A 15,583-nucleotide genomic window follows, 5' to 3' on the forward strand; every position below is an offset into this window, starting at 1 on the left:
AAGTAATGTCTGTCTGTGTAGTATTTAAAATTTTATTAAAAAAAAAAATGTATAATGTTTAGCCTAAGATTAAAGATAAATAGGTAAAAACTTACTGTCATGAAATCGTAGTTTGATCTTCTGAAGCGTCACACCTCTTGTAGGAACTTAATGGGACACACGCCCTGGCGGTTGTCGCCCGATCGGATCATGACCATGCCGTCAACCTCATCGCCCACTTGGATTACGATCTGGTCGCGCAAGAGCATTAGGCCGTTGTCGCCGTCAGATACCTTAAAATTTATAGAACATTATTAAGTAATTTTTTAATTTGAAAATTCCGTATAAGACAGACGTTATCGTACCTATATGGTATATATAGGTGCAGTAAATAATATAATTATTATGTACCTACTTATTTTCATTGGATCGTAATCTTTCGATTACGAATAATAATTCGATTGGCGAGAGCTATCGGAAGACCGTTAGGTATGGCGTGATCTGCGGCGGTAGCACGGTCGCATTTTTATCGCTTGTCACCATGCCTGTCACGTTCTAACAAGTATGTAAGAGCGAATGTGATGGGCATAGTGACAGACGATAAAAATGGAACCATGCTGCGCCCGCTGGTGTCAAAGGCCAGGACTCACTTTGGGTCGTTGCGTCATCGTAGTAAGAGTAAGTATTTACCTACAAACTAACCTGTAAATTATGCGTAACTTGCAGCGGCCGCTCCCCAGCCTGCAGCTTCGTGCAATATTTGGAGGGGAAGTATCCGATCTTGCCCAGGCACTTGCCCTTCCACCAGTCCGGGTCCGAGGTGTCGATGACCGTGACCTTGTACCCCGCCTTGAGGTCGAGCTCGTCGGCGTGCCGCGACTTGAAGTTGTAGAGGATCACGTAGAGGTTGGTTGGTAGGAGGCGCTGATGCTTCTGGAAATGAGAGTTTTTTTTTTAAGTTACGAGTGATTAACTTTTTTGCCTGATGGAAAGCGGCAACAGAACATATAGGTGACGTTCGGATATCAACTGCAACTGTATTACTGTTGCGGCATCGTTGTTGCCGTCGATATTTCTGTCAATATCCTTGATACAATGAGTGACGGAATGAACGTCATAATACTCATAATCGCGGCAGTAATGCGCCGTCAGACAGATAAAACGGCGGTAACAATCACACCGTATCCGTAATGAAGCTACAGTTGACATCCGAAGGTAAGTCTTACTGAGTCGGTTACAGCCTAACGACTTTTGTATAAAGACGAATTTTATAGATTGTATTTGTCAGGGAATACCTACAGATCAAAATACGGCCAAAAAAAGAAACCAAGATTTTGATAATTTATGCTTGTGCTCGTCAATGTTGTTAAGCATCACGATCCATTATAAGTGGCTTTTGTTACATCTGTTTACAGTTCTTGATATAAAAAATAATCTCGCATCTTCAGGAAAAAGTAGATTAGTCTCCTATCAATATTATTATCATATATGAAAGTATACCTAATACCAACTCTCGAATTACCGCTCAGTATATTGTGAAATCTACTTAGGGGCTGTCCATAAATTACGTCATCGATTTTTGACGATTTTCGACCCCCCCCCCTAACATCATCCAAAAATCATGCTTCGAATGACCCCGTTTCCTCCTACGTCATGCTACCATCATCCGATGTCCAGACCCCCCCCCCCCCCTAATTTGAAATGACGTAATTTATGAATAGCCCCTTACATAGGGATAAGCATTTACATAGCGTCGCGTCTCGACTTACAGACGTTAGATACAAATGACAACAGACGAAACATCTTCTTGAAATAAACATATATAGAATTTGTACATTTCAGTTCTAACTGCGTTATAAACCAGTAGGTACACGAGTGAGATTATCTAAAGGCTATAAATATGCACAAATTTATTCATATATAACATTGTAGCTGAAATCACCATTGGAAAATCGACATCGACATCCAAACCTTTTCCAATTTATCAATCAGGATTAGCTACCCTAATCCTAAGTTATTGACGCAGGCACTAGTTTTCAATCCCGAATACCAATCTAGAGAGGAAACTAGATTGAAACATTATTTGTAAAACAACTTGACTGTTACAAATTTTAATTCTAATTCTAAATCTTTGGTTTCCTAACTAAACTATACAGTACAAAATGTTATCATTAAAACTGTTATCATTTCACTAAAACAAAACGTATAATCTCCAAAATGTCTTCCTTTGGCATTAAAACATAAACGCAAACGTTTGTTAAAATTATCAACAATATGTTCCTGTAAAAAATTGTCAACGTATTTTAGAAAATTAATCCATGTCTACAATCGATAATTGCTAGCATGTTTGGTGTAGTCTTTATGTTATACCTACCCCAAGCATAACAAAAGCTCTTAGTAGCTCAAAACAATTTGCTTCAGTAAAACGTCAGCGAATTTTAAAACCCCGTTTCAGCCAGACGTTGAGCTGATTCTTTATTCCTAAAGTATCTATTGCAAAGTGCCAAGGAACTTGATATTCTAAAAGCAATATCATCTTATAGTTTTCGTAGTTTACACTGTGCAGACAAAATATAGTAAATGGAACTGTCACTGAACGGCTATTTCTTCCTTTACAAGCAGTTAGTATGGATGACCTATAAATATTTAGCAGTGATTGCAGTAGAGGGGTGATATAAAAATATCAGAAATCCCATGTATTTTATCATCATGGAACTAACAACTTCACCGCACACTAACTTAGTATTAGTATTAGAAAACCTGAAGCTAGGTACCTACTGGAATTTATAAAAGTGTACAACAGAATAGATGACAGTATAAAAGCAGAAAAATGTAACAAAACCTTTTTGACTAGACTTAAAACTTATTTGATTGACAAATGCTATTACAATTTAGAAGATTTTTTTACTGACCAGTCTCTTTAGCAACACCACTAATTTTGTGCACTAATTTTAAATTCGGACATTATCTGTATACTTACAAACCTTACTAGGTTAAATTGAATCAATTTGTTGACATATTGCATTTAAATATTAATCCACTTTTACTGCATTAAATCTACATTCTCATTATTTTTATACTCATTAACTTGACATCACTTAATAATTAATTCGTTGCCTATTTGTATTGAATACACATACTGACAATTAACTGGTTCAATTCGACTTTCATATAAAAACTTGACTTACTTTCATATTATACACATAGATTTAAGATTAGATCCTAAGCATGTAATATTGCTATGCCCTCACAGGGTCCATGTGGAACTACCCAGACATTGTAATATCTATAGAAATACCATGGTTGCAATAAATAAATATGATATGATATGATTTACAAAATCGTGTAAGTTGGTGATGTCGAATATTGTTGTTAGGTTGATGTGTGCGACGTTTACTCAAATAACTGACGGTATTTTAAACACAATAATCGTTATTTATTTCAGATAACGATACTGGCTACTGCGACAATGGCTGGTTTGTCTGATGACCAGCAGGTGTTTACGCTGTTCCAAGGTGGGCGTTTGCACTTAACTGTGTACGGTTAGCAATCGTCACAAAACTGACGGTCAATGTCAAACCTCATACATTATTGCAGGAAAGTGACGGTTAGAGATGACTTAAAGGCGACTTAAGTCGCATTTTAAAGTACAAATAACGAAAATGCCCAAAAAGGTGGGCTATCGTGAAAATTAAAATAAAAAAATTGTCTATTTGCCTTCTTTCGATCTTGCATTTTGTATACTTATGTAAATGTAAGAGATAGAGCGGCAAATACGAACAAACGAACGAAGTGGTTGAAGATACTCAATGCTTAATACACCAGATATACTTACACTAGTCTGTTTGACTGGCGACGGGCAAGGGCTCGCACTGTTCGACGAAAGGCTCTTGTCAGGCTCATCCGGCAGCTCCACGCTGCTCATCCTTCCCCCGCGAGCGCTCAACAGCCGCCTGCTATGCACCGGCGATGATGGTGCTATAATTCAGATCGGTAATCAATAACCGCTTGCATTACCACAAATTTTTCATGCTTCTCTTGATATTACTGTTTCGCACCAAGTTGTGCTCAACAGTTGCACAGGCCTTAACGTATTATAGTCTGTTTTTTTTTAACTATAAAGTACGTACGCCACACATTTTCTATACAAGAAACAGATGAGCTTTCCACAATATTTCATATGACCAGTACTTCATATTTACTTAACAAAACAGACTAGCGTTCAGATTGAAATCGGAGCTGGCTGAAATCTTTTGGTTCTTCTCATCTCACTTGAGAATTAAGACAAATGTTTCTTATTTGAGAATTTCTGTGCAACTGGGCTTAGTTAGGTTCATAAATGGGCATTGATGTTATCATTTAGATGCATGAAGTGAATACTCATACTAAAACAATTCAAGTGACAACCAAATACATTTTAAATTAAAAATTTATATCGTCATAATAAAGTATTAAATTTCAATATAATTTGGTTGGCACTTGTTTTGTTTCAGTATCAATACCTACTGATACTGCATCTAAGGGTTAAATAACTATGCTGATTTCTTATTCAAACATTGTAATGGATTTGCTAATCGATACAAATTATCAAGTTCAAATAGTAAAGAATCAAAGACAGAAAAGATAGTTCTTTGCAATTTACGATGGCCATTTATCAGTGTTTTTGAATAAAATATCAACACATTGTTTTTGTTACAAGACACATAAAGCGTGGCGATCATTAATTAGAGCTCATTTACATTACACATTTTTGAATATTTTCAGAATTTGATCCAAGTTTCAAGAAGTGTACGCAGCTACGCAGTAACGAGAGGATTGGGAATTGAAGTCTCTAAAGGACTTGTTTATGCTGAGAACATAAGTTATAAGGAGTTCTTTGCAAAATGTTTTATTAAATTTAATTAAAGGTACACGTGGATCCCGTAAACAAGCCCTTGTCAGTACAAAAATACTTACATAATGTATAAGTACTAATGTTGTCTTTCCTGTTCTTGATTTTTTTGTACTGTACGGTTATATGATGGTAATACTTTTATAGTTTATCGTTTATCACTCTCGTTGATACATACTTTTTAGAAAGTGACGGCCACAACAGGCTAGCTTATATAAGTTCTGATTTAAGTCAAAAGCGATTTTTTTTCGCGCATCAAATAATTAAAGGGGCAGATTACCAGTTCGCGGGATATCAGCCTGTCAGTTGTTCGGAACTGTCACCTTTTTCGTTTAACTGACAGGCTGATATCGTCCGGCAAACTGGTAATCTGTGGGCCCCTTTAGAACCAGGTATTCCAGTGTTATCAAATTTTAGGAACAGGAGAGACCACATTATTGGCTTTTCGTTATTTTATAATTGGAATATGATACATATGTGGTGCTTAATGTGAAAGGTTATAAAACTTGAGTGTCTTATGAGATTAGGATGCTTATCAATCTATTGTACAATGGACAAACAATGTTGTATCAGTAAATCGATAGCCGACCGTTAATGAATACTTTCATCCTTGACTCGGGTTTTATATTACCAGTGTAGGTAATATAATGAGTCAATATGTACGGCTATTTTCTTTATTGCTATTGGATGAGAAGTGGTTGTTTTGAGATTTTTTGTCGTATTAAATTATGAGCAGAATAATATCGGAGTCTTTAATTATTAGTCGTTTATTCTATTATTTTATGGTTGGCCACCTGATACGGCACGACAGATTCTTATTAAACATCCTGAAGGGCAAGATTAAACGGAAAAGACGCAGAGGAAGGCCCAGGCTCACATATATGTCAGCCAAATAAAAGATAGAGTTTCTGTCGTGTCGTACGAGGGAGTTATAAAAGGCTGGCCCAACAAAGAGAAGAGTGGCGATTACTCCACCGACAAGAGCTTAGCTCTTAAATATTGATAATGATTATATTATATAAAAAAACACCTCTCAGATTTTTATATGATTATAAGATTTAAATTTTACATGTACCTATGTAAAAGAATACAAATTTTAAAAGCTTTTGTTTATACTGATGATACTGATACAGTTTATATTTACTCTTTAAAAAGAAAAAGCATACTGTAGTTTTTGAGCAGTTTTTCACCTTATCGGATGATCGCTCTAGGGTTAAAACACACAAGCCATGATTTAGCACTTTTTCTGCGCAAGCAATTTAAAAATCGTAGTAAACTTTTCTAGCGGCATTAATTTTTTTTATCCAACAATCTTTGAAATATTTAGTATGTTATAAAAGTATAGAAACTTTGACTAGATGTCGCCCATCGATTTACTTTTACAAGCATTAGGAAACTAACATACACGATCGTGTGGTATAGTTATGTATCATATGCTTATTAATCTTAGTAAAGCCATGCCTCGTGCAAAGTGCCCTGCTCGAACCTAGAACCAAAAGAATAATCAATATGACATGCCGTTAAACCAAATGTGTAGAAATTTCAGATATATAAGTGTAAAAATCATATAAAATTACATAAAAGTGTGATGATGATGATCGTATGGCAGTGATGAATAGGTAAGTTCGATCAACGAGGATTTCAACTTTAATCACAGTCAACCCAAAAATATCTTACGGAAAGGTAAAGCAAGGTGGCAATGTTACACACCTCAATTCAATTTTGGATAATTATCTATACATTGTAACGGTTAAAGTGTAAGTACATTTATCGTTCCGTAATATACAATTACTTTCGGATTTTTAATACAAAAATATTTATTTTCTCGTTGATTACAATATGCTCATGATCGATTATCATCAATATAACATTATTGCAAAGCTTATTTCGTCCATTCATAGCGTACAGCAACAATGTACGCAGTAACACAATTCTTCGTACAATTTCGTGAATCACCTTATAAAAACGTTGAACAACACCACATAGTAGTATATCTAAACAGCACAACAGTCATTAAGTTCTATACACACGCACACAAGCCAAGCTAGAGGGAAATCTGTAAGGATAAAATCGCCTGTGCGAAAACATAGCTTGGTTGACATTTAAGTACATTTATACATTACCCGAGTCCAAACTACCAAGAAATCACTAGAACGTTAAGTTTGTCATATTCCTGTTTGCAAACACAGGCAGGTTTGAAAGCAAAAGCGGATAAAAAGAAGTATTTTGAAACAGTTACCCATAGTATACAATTTTAGTTACCAGCATAAGTTTAGTCTAATAGTAAACACCTACACATATTGTAGAAACAGTTTTTTATTTTGCGTAACTTTGAAAGACATCAAATAACTTCAGTTACTGAAAGTTTGTAAATACATACAACATTAATATCTTTTAGATACTTAAAGAATTCGTTTAAATTAAAATAAATCCATCTATGCGAAATTGATTCAGAATGTAAAACGGTCTATTTTATTATTTTCATTACTTTAAAGGAAGAAAGTAATGGTGACTTGATGCCAAGTTCTGACTTAGACGAGACTTATGCAAGCAACTAGATATACCTACCTATAAATCTCATTTATAGTTTCTAAGAATACTACTTGTAAGGAATCTTTGATTTGCAGTTGGCAACATTTATGTACATTTCCCCTGAAACCGCATAAAGAAACTGAAAGCCGAGACTATTGCTGCCGTCGAGATCACGACAGCAATAAAATTTTAGAATATTAAGACCAGGAAGCTATGATATGGTGGATATAGGTACATATTTGTACTGAAGGCATTAAAACCAAGGGTAATCGAATTATCTATTTTACGCCATTTACAAGAGCGAGGGAACTATGCTGGCATGACTTTGACAGATCGGCTGCATAAAGCTTTACAGTTCTAATATTCTTAGTGGTAAACAAAGGAATGTCATTACTTTCACCTCTCCTGCGTGATTCAGGGGATATGTATGTAAGAGACGTCGTTCTGGTTTGTTGGACCCGGGTGTTTAATAGTACTCGGTGTGCGTACAGAGGACGCGGCTGCTTTGCGAGGGCTGGTCTCTCCCGGGTCGCCGCCGCAGTTCACCGCACTCCGGAGAATCCAGGGACAGGCTCTTCATTCTAAGGTTCAACTTTTGACGTCTCGGCGAGTGCGGCGCTATAACAGTCACGCATGATGAGCACACTTACCCTTTGAGACGCTGGGGTAAACTAGCGTTACAGTGAAGGGTTTAAAGATATTCAAAGAACAATTGCTAATGTAATGTGGTTATTATTAACCCTTTAACCGCCAAAGTCTGATATATAAGACATTACATATCCAGCTCATTTCGCCACAGTCTGATAAATAAGACAAAGATCTGATTTGGTTTTTACAGCACATTTATAACTCCCGTAACTATGCCAACCTTACTCTGCGTGGTACAATTACTGTCGGTGGCGACACGAGCACGCTCAATCAAAAATTGCTGGCGGTTAAAAGGGCATATTTGGTTACGGGATTATTTTATGTTTTGATAAATAATGATATATAAGTATTACAGTTAAGATATTATATGCAAATTGTGACAATTGAAAGATGTAAAAGTGTATTAAAAATATCACACGAGAAGCAACAAATATGAAATAGTAAAATACACCAATTTAAACAATGTGCGTAAGCGTTGCAAACAATTCTAAAGATCTAAAATCAAGTAAAAACAAGAGAGAAAGATTGAGAATAGAAAATGAAGAAAACGTATCAAAACCCTGCCTTATTGTTAGTTGAGCACTACTGAACCTAAGCACTATTCTACTCTAGTTTTCTACGGTTTTTACGGATGAAAGCATCCTACTTGAACGGACTATGGTTGCGGCGTAATCATAGCCCTACTAAATAGTGAATGAAATCTATTAATCGGCCCGTCATCAGCAGCGTTCATTGGATAGAAACAAACAAATATGGCTTCGGATGAGGTAGCAAAATGCTCGTTGATGCAACGAATCTTCGAATGAACAAAGAAGTCAATCTACAGGGAATCGCTTAGATACGATGTCATTGTCGGTACCAGGTAATGGACTGGCGCGGTCGGCCTGCCTCAACATTTGGGCACTCTTCGAGTTCTTCATCGACCCTGTATGGACAAAGTAAACAGCAACCGTCTATAATTGATCAACTACTGAGTTAGCTCAATGCCTCCGTACTGCCCTGTAAAGAAGTAAATGTAAAGGTTGCGAAACGAACAAAAATAGTGATAGAAAGGTGTTAAGAAAGCCAAACGGAACTAAATGTTAGTCGATTGGTTAGTCAAATAATGAGTGTTGAACTAGATACTCCGCTGGTAGCGTGAGGTGAGTTGCTCGCCGCGTGAACTAGGCTAAAGACAACTGTAAAAATCTTCAATCTTAGAGTCCTCGATTGTATATTTGTTCGTGCGTAAGTAAAAGAAGTAAGTTAGCGGTATTGTGTCAGATGTGTATCGACGATATAAAAACGCATGCAATCGTGAGCGCGCCGCCAAGCCATGCACCACTCATCTGCGGGTAATCAGAATAAAAGTAAGCTGCTCAGTTCTGATTTTTATTGTAACAAGTAACAATATACATATCACAGTACGCGGGGCGCTTCGGGGTTTGTAATAAGGGAGTCCGAGAAGCGGCTGAGAGCTACGTCGAGACTGTCGCCTACGCGATATGTCTAAATTGTCTGATCTCCACGGGTCGAGAGTTAAGGGATCATTTTTTCTTGCGCACGCTGCCGGTGGACTTAAGGATGGAGGGCGGAGGATCGCCGTTTTCGTTTGTGAAACAAAGAGGCTGTCCGAAAGGCCGGTAAGTCGTCTGCTCCGACTCTGCAAAGACAACGGGCAAACAAAACAAAATAAATACAAATAAATCAACAAAACATACGATAAAATAAATTGTAATAGAATAATAAGAAGTAATTGTACACAAATAAATGCAAATAAAATTAATAACGATTAGGTAGGGGTTAAATTCAGAGATTTTGAATGAATGACTTCATTACTTATTTGACTTTTCGTGAGACGATCAATCCTGTAAAGGACGGGTACAAGCATCTAAAGTGTATTGCCGAGCTTTGTCTATTGATTACTAAACTATTTAACACAGCAAACGCAAAATAAAAATACATAAGTTATAACATAAATGACGATCGAACACACATTGGATACGAGGCACTGTAATCCACTTAGAGGACGGGACAAACAAAGCTCATTTCGCAGCTGTGAGACAGTGAGAGAACGATGCGCTACGGCAGCCGTGGGCGCATACTTTCCGGTAGAGAAATGGACCGGTGCTGCGGCGAGCCGCGGCGCGAGCGCGAACCCCACATGGACAAACTCTTGACGCCGGCGAACAGGCGCCGCCGCATGCCGCCGTCGGGCCGCGCGCCGCCTACGACAAGCACCGCTCAGTACCGCGCCCGACACCCCGCAACCCGCCCCCGCTTGCGCCCGCGACTATATCAAATGCGTGCAAAAAGAATTCGACACTACTGATAACGAGTGATAATCTGAGTGAAGCTGCCGGTCGGCCGTCGCGCGCCTCGCCGGGGCGGAGCGGCGCGGCGGCCGGCGGCCTACGGCGCGGCTCGAGCGGAGAAGCGAGCGAGCTCGGGTGCGGCGCAGACCTGAGCTGGAGGCGACGGGCTGCGGCGCCACGGCCAGCCCGGCCAGGCCCACGGCCGGCCGCGCCGGCGAGCGCGGGGGCGCCTCCTCGGGCGCCGCCGACACGCGCACTACCGGGCCCCCGCCGCCCGGCTTCGCGATTTCGTTGGCTCGCTTCAGAACTTGGTAGGTCTGATCCACTTCCTCCTCTGAGCATCGAGCGAAATGCGGTTAGAGACAGATTGCGATCGCCACATCGACCGGGATGACATGAAACTCGACAGTTATAATAACACATGTGCTTTTAGGCTGGAATAGTATTATTTGTTAGTGGGTAATGTTTGTGGCAAACCTATTTGTGGTAGGTAATAGATTTGGAATGTTACTCGTAATGTTCTTGAATGCTCGGCTCAATAAGGTGCAGAGGGGTCACTCCTAACAGTTCAGATCATACTGTACCCTCGTCATAGTAGCTATCAAAATCATCATCGAACTCGACCGATCCCTTGAAGGAGATCTTGGTGAGCCTCTGTCCCGGTAGCCACCCGTCCACTGGTGAATAACGTGAAGTTAGCTTCAACTAGAATTTACAGTAGCAGTGTCGTATGAAGTGTAGCTTGGCAAGCTTTATGATAGTGTAAGCGTATTAAGTATGTGGATGTTATGTCGCATAAAGCTATACCTTCGAGTTCTGTTTAAGTAGCCAATCATAGTAAAATAATTTGCCTAACTAGGTAATATACTTACCTTTGCTTCTGAAAATCTTATCTGAGTTAGAATTAGTATAGAATATAAAACAGATAAAACTACATGTCGTAGTATTTTTTCAACATTATGGACTTAAAAATAAATTATGCGCTTTGTAAGTCTAGTAAAACCATCTTGAAAAATGACCGTCTTACCATAAACGATTACGGTCTACAGTAGCCTAAATCCTAAAGCTTAGGTACTGCAAAGGTTTCAACAAACAAAACACAAATTTCATTTTTACTGCGGTTTAGGTTTCCTCACGAATTATTTTTAGTGTTAGTCTAACCAAACAAGAATGGAATCTTACATAATATACATTTCACAATTTTGACGTTAGACTACAAATTAAGTCTTACTCGTATTTGCTGTTTTGTCAAATCGGGCACAAATTGATCGTATAGTTATAAGTTCTTTTCAAAAGTGAATGCTTACTATCTTCATCGAAAGCGGCCTCCTGCACGCGGTGGGACTCGATCTCCGAGGTGCTCTTCTGCCGGCGCAGCAGGCGGGACTTGGTCTGGCACTTGCCGACCTGCGGCATGCAATCCGCGTGCACGTTGAGCTTGCATAGGCGACAGCGGAGCCCCTGACGCGTATGCCCTGTGGGAGAACAACTTATTTGAACGATCACATTCATCGCACCGATTTCCTATGTTTATGTTTCCAATTTGTATAATTGAACCAAATATTTGGTCACGATTGCCATTAATGCGGACGGACGATCTAAGCTATAAGTCTGAACCCGTAAGTGTCATAGCCAGAATTATCAGAAGCAGACACGGTTTAGTCAACCGAATAATAGAGCTAAGTTGAGGACACGGGAAAAGGAAAGATCCCGTCGTAATAGGTAGATACCCAACTGAATTATTGGTCTGACATAGGATAATGGACGGAAATCTAGGGCGGGTTGACGACACGGAGAAATTTTAAGATCGAGGGTCACGACCCGAGTAGGACAAGCGGAAACTTACAAGAAGTTTAGATTTAGATTTTAGCAACCTAAAATAAGACTCGTCTTTTGGCGAGAGTAGATTCTTTATTTATCCGAGCATACTTAGTTACTGATTTTTTTCGTGTATTTGCTTGTGTGTTTATTTCTGTGGCAAACCCAAGCAACATGACAAATTTTTAAAGTTTGAAAATTTTTTTTCTTTATTTATGAATGGAGGCTTTATGTAGGTAGGTACGAAATCATTTAAAAGCAGTCGGTATATTACTCCCTTCCATTTGACATGTTGTTTACCTTGTTACGAAGAGCACAATTTGTCGTAGAACCATGCCGTCCATTAACTACAATCACCCGCAGACAATCTAGCATCAGTCGTAATCGCTTATCCTCTGTTAATGCCCTTACACCACTCTTGAATAGCATTTGGCTTGCTGAAGAGTTACCGGACGACTGGAACAAGGGACTTCTCATCACCGTGCCAAAAAAGGGAGACCTCAGCGATTGTAGCAACTGGAGAGGCATTACTTTGCTTTCGACCCCATCTAAGGTGCTCTGCAAGATCATCTTGGATAGGTTGTCGAGGGCCGTTGAACCTCTCATACGCAAAGAGCAAGCTGGATTCCGACCCCACAGATCATGCACGGATCAAGTCAACACACTGCGTATCATTTTAGAACAGGCTACTGAATGGCAGAGGGAAATGTACCTAACATTTGTAGACTTTGAAAAAGCCTTTGATACGCTAAGGTGGGCTAGTATCTGGAACAGGCTGCGTGAAATTGGTGTCCCCGAGAAAATCACTAACCTCATAAAGGCTATCTACAAGAATTACTCTTGTAGAGTGACGCACAATGGCCTCGTCTCGGAGGATATTCAAGTAAATGCTGGTGTGCGACAAGGGTGTCTTCTTTCTCCTCTCCTCTTCCTTGTTGTTCTCGATGGCATCATGCATCAAACGATTGACAATAAGCGCCGCGGCATAGAGTGGGGACTGTCCAACATCTTAGAAGATCTGGACTATGCCGATGACCTATGCCTGCTGAGCCACACACGCGCTGATATGCAAGCCAAGCTGGACGACCTTCGAAGTGAGGCAATGAAGGCGGGACTCAAAGTCAACACCCGGAAGACACAGGAGATGAGGTGCAGGGACACAAGTACCGTGCCGCTCCTTATTGGCACAGAGGCTGTGGAGCAAGTCCACAAATTTACTTACCTCGGAAGCGTCGTGTCGGAAACTGGAGGGACCGAAGAGGACATCGCTTCGAGAATAGCCAAAGCAAGAGCAACCTTCGCACAGCTCCGCCCCGTATGGCAATCAAGCAAACTGACACGGAGAGTCAAGCTCAGAATATTCCGGTCAAACGTAAAAACCGTATTGCTATATGGATGCGAGACGTGGAAGGTCACAAAAGACATCTCGCGCCAGCTTCAGGTTTGTATTAACCGCTGCCTCCGCCGCATTCTCGGTATATACTGGCCCGAGAAAATTTCAAATGCCAACCTGTGGAGATGCTGCAATGAGACCCCGATCGACCAGCAGATCAAGCGCCGGAAATGGAGTTGGATTGGGCATACACTCCGAAGGGATCCTGACCACATACCGAGGCAAGCCCTCGACTGGAATCCCCAAGGAAAGAGGAAACGTTGCCGCCCAAAACAGACCTGGCGCCGGACTATTGTTGCAGAGGCGAAGGCTATCGGGAAGACTTGGAGCGAACTCAAGCACGAAGCTCAAGACCGATCCAGATGGCGGCGCACTGTGGACGCCCTCTGCCCCACCTAGGGGACATAGGACAATAAGTCAAGTAAGTCACCCGCAGACAATCTAGCATCAGTCGTAATCGCTTATCCTCTGTTAAGGTTGAGACCACAAGGTCAAATGCATTTAAATATCAATAAAGCTTTAGCCGCTAATTGCAGGAAGGATCATTAGGCAAACGATCGACTGTCGTCGCTCACTGAATTTATGTATTTCTTAGGTTCAAAGGATTGATTCAACTTGTTTTAATGAACGCTGGACATGGCATTATTTCACGTTAGACTCTGTGCGGAAAGAGAAGAGTCGTGGAATGTATATGTATGTGTATTTGTATGTGTATGGGGCCCCAATATATTCCACGACTCTTCTCTTTCCAAACAGACTCTACAACTCTCAACTAATGTAAAATTTAAATTAAAAAGCTGAATTTGTTCCATAACTATTTAAATCAAACAAATAACAATGAAGCCAGTTTTGGTATTAAATAAATAGACAATTAAATGTACAATACCGCCATACTATCCGAGACTTCTGTAGACTAAGTTTCACAGTTGTCATAAAATTCATAATCGAGTTTTATAGGAGCTTCGCCACTCTTGATATAATGTAATGATAATTGAAGTCATTTATGAACGCGGTAAAAAAAACACCTTTTACCGTTAACACATATGTTTCCACATGAGCCAATGCTTACATCGTCACTGAGTCGAACGTATTGAAAGTTCCTTATCGGTTTTCGGTTCAACGGTATGAGACAAAAGGCTTGACCTATGAAAAGTACAATGTGACAATTCTACATTTAGTTCTACCACGAACTTGTGTAGAAATTCATTAAAGGTCGGTCAGTATTAACTCACTATGCAGTTTAGTGTATTTTATGTAGGGTAACTTGTTGATCAATGAAACACTAAAAGTTCAAGCCTTTCTATCTCTGGTGTTTTTAAAGTTATGAGTGTGACATTTCGTATGAAGATAAACAATTTCGTTGGCTATCAGATGGCATTCTTGGTTTCTACTTATCTGTAACAGTTCCTGTGTTATAAGCCTTTTTTTGAAAAATGAGTTTTGTTTCATTGTGTACTTGTGCATGTTTTCAATGAAACACTCTGATTTTTACAGTGAAACAAATGTAATAATTATAGTCTACCATGAAACATGGTTAATAAACATTGAAACGGTGTAATAAATAAGTGACATTAATACATATATGCTTTCACTCGATTAATGAGAAAGGAAAGGAGAAAATAGTGGTAGGCTGAAATTAGTTATTTAAAAGGTTTCCGACATATGGAATCATTATAAGATTGCTGAAATATCTAAAAGCGAAAGACTTGTTTCATTGTACACACACCTGAGTTTCATTGTGAATCGAAAATCTGGTCGGCAGGTACGGCATGCTGCGAAAAAGGCGCCTTTTATGTCCACGGAGCATGATTGCCAACTAGGTAGACGCGGGAGGGTTTTGAGCATCTCCATGCTTGATTTCATACACTTTCTTGCAACATAGTGTTTATACACGACTGTTTCAATGTAAGACATGTGTCCTTAACCTTGCCATCAATGAAACATTCAACATATAAGCCATCCTATCTCAGCCATTCCTAAAGTTAAGTATCTTATATTTTGTCATATGATAGACAAATTATTACCAAT

General features: G+C 39.5%; 1 protein-coding gene and 1 long non-coding RNA gene across 7 annotated transcripts in view; both read right to left on the reverse strand.

Annotated features, from left to right (window-relative positions):
* LOC134793709 (uncharacterized) overlaps nucleotides 1–15,583 on the reverse strand; it is a 344,598-nt gene that overhangs the window by 154,087 nt on the left and 174,928 nt on the right. The gene's annotated exons all lie outside the window — the stretch shown is intronic.
* The window catches only part of LOC134793633 (uncharacterized), a 163,367-nt gene that overhangs the window by 1,515 nt on the left and 146,269 nt on the right, over nucleotides 1–15,583 (reverse strand). For 2 of the 6 annotated variants that reach the window (XM_063765257.1, XM_063765258.1), the window contains 6 exons: nucleotides 11,652–11,819; nucleotides 10,493–10,678; nucleotides 7,892–8,020; nucleotides 3,815–3,957; nucleotides 682–912; nucleotides 96–272 (listed from right to left, as the gene is read on the reverse strand). In XM_063765257.1, the coding sequence (XP_063621327.1) occupies nucleotides 129–272; nucleotides 682–912; nucleotides 3,815–3,957; nucleotides 7,892–8,020; nucleotides 10,493–10,678; nucleotides 11,652–11,819 (1,001 nt within the window). In that variant the 3' untranslated portion in view covers nucleotides 96–128. Of the gene's footprint in view, nucleotides 1–95; nucleotides 273–681; nucleotides 913–3,814; nucleotides 3,958–6,275; nucleotides 6,357–7,891; nucleotides 8,021–8,909; nucleotides 8,976–9,407; nucleotides 9,693–10,492; nucleotides 10,679–10,928; nucleotides 11,022–11,651; nucleotides 11,820–15,583 lie in introns of those variants that run through there. The other 4 variants (XM_063765260.1, XM_063765261.1, XM_063765262.1 and 1 more) reach the window with 4 other exon arrangements.

The sequence above is a fragment of the Cydia splendana genome, chromosome 9 (genome assembly GCF_910591565.1).
Source record: "Cydia splendana chromosome 9, ilCydSple1.2, whole genome shotgun sequence".
NCBI lineage: Eukaryota > Metazoa > Arthropoda > Insecta > Lepidoptera > Tortricidae > Cydia > Cydia splendana.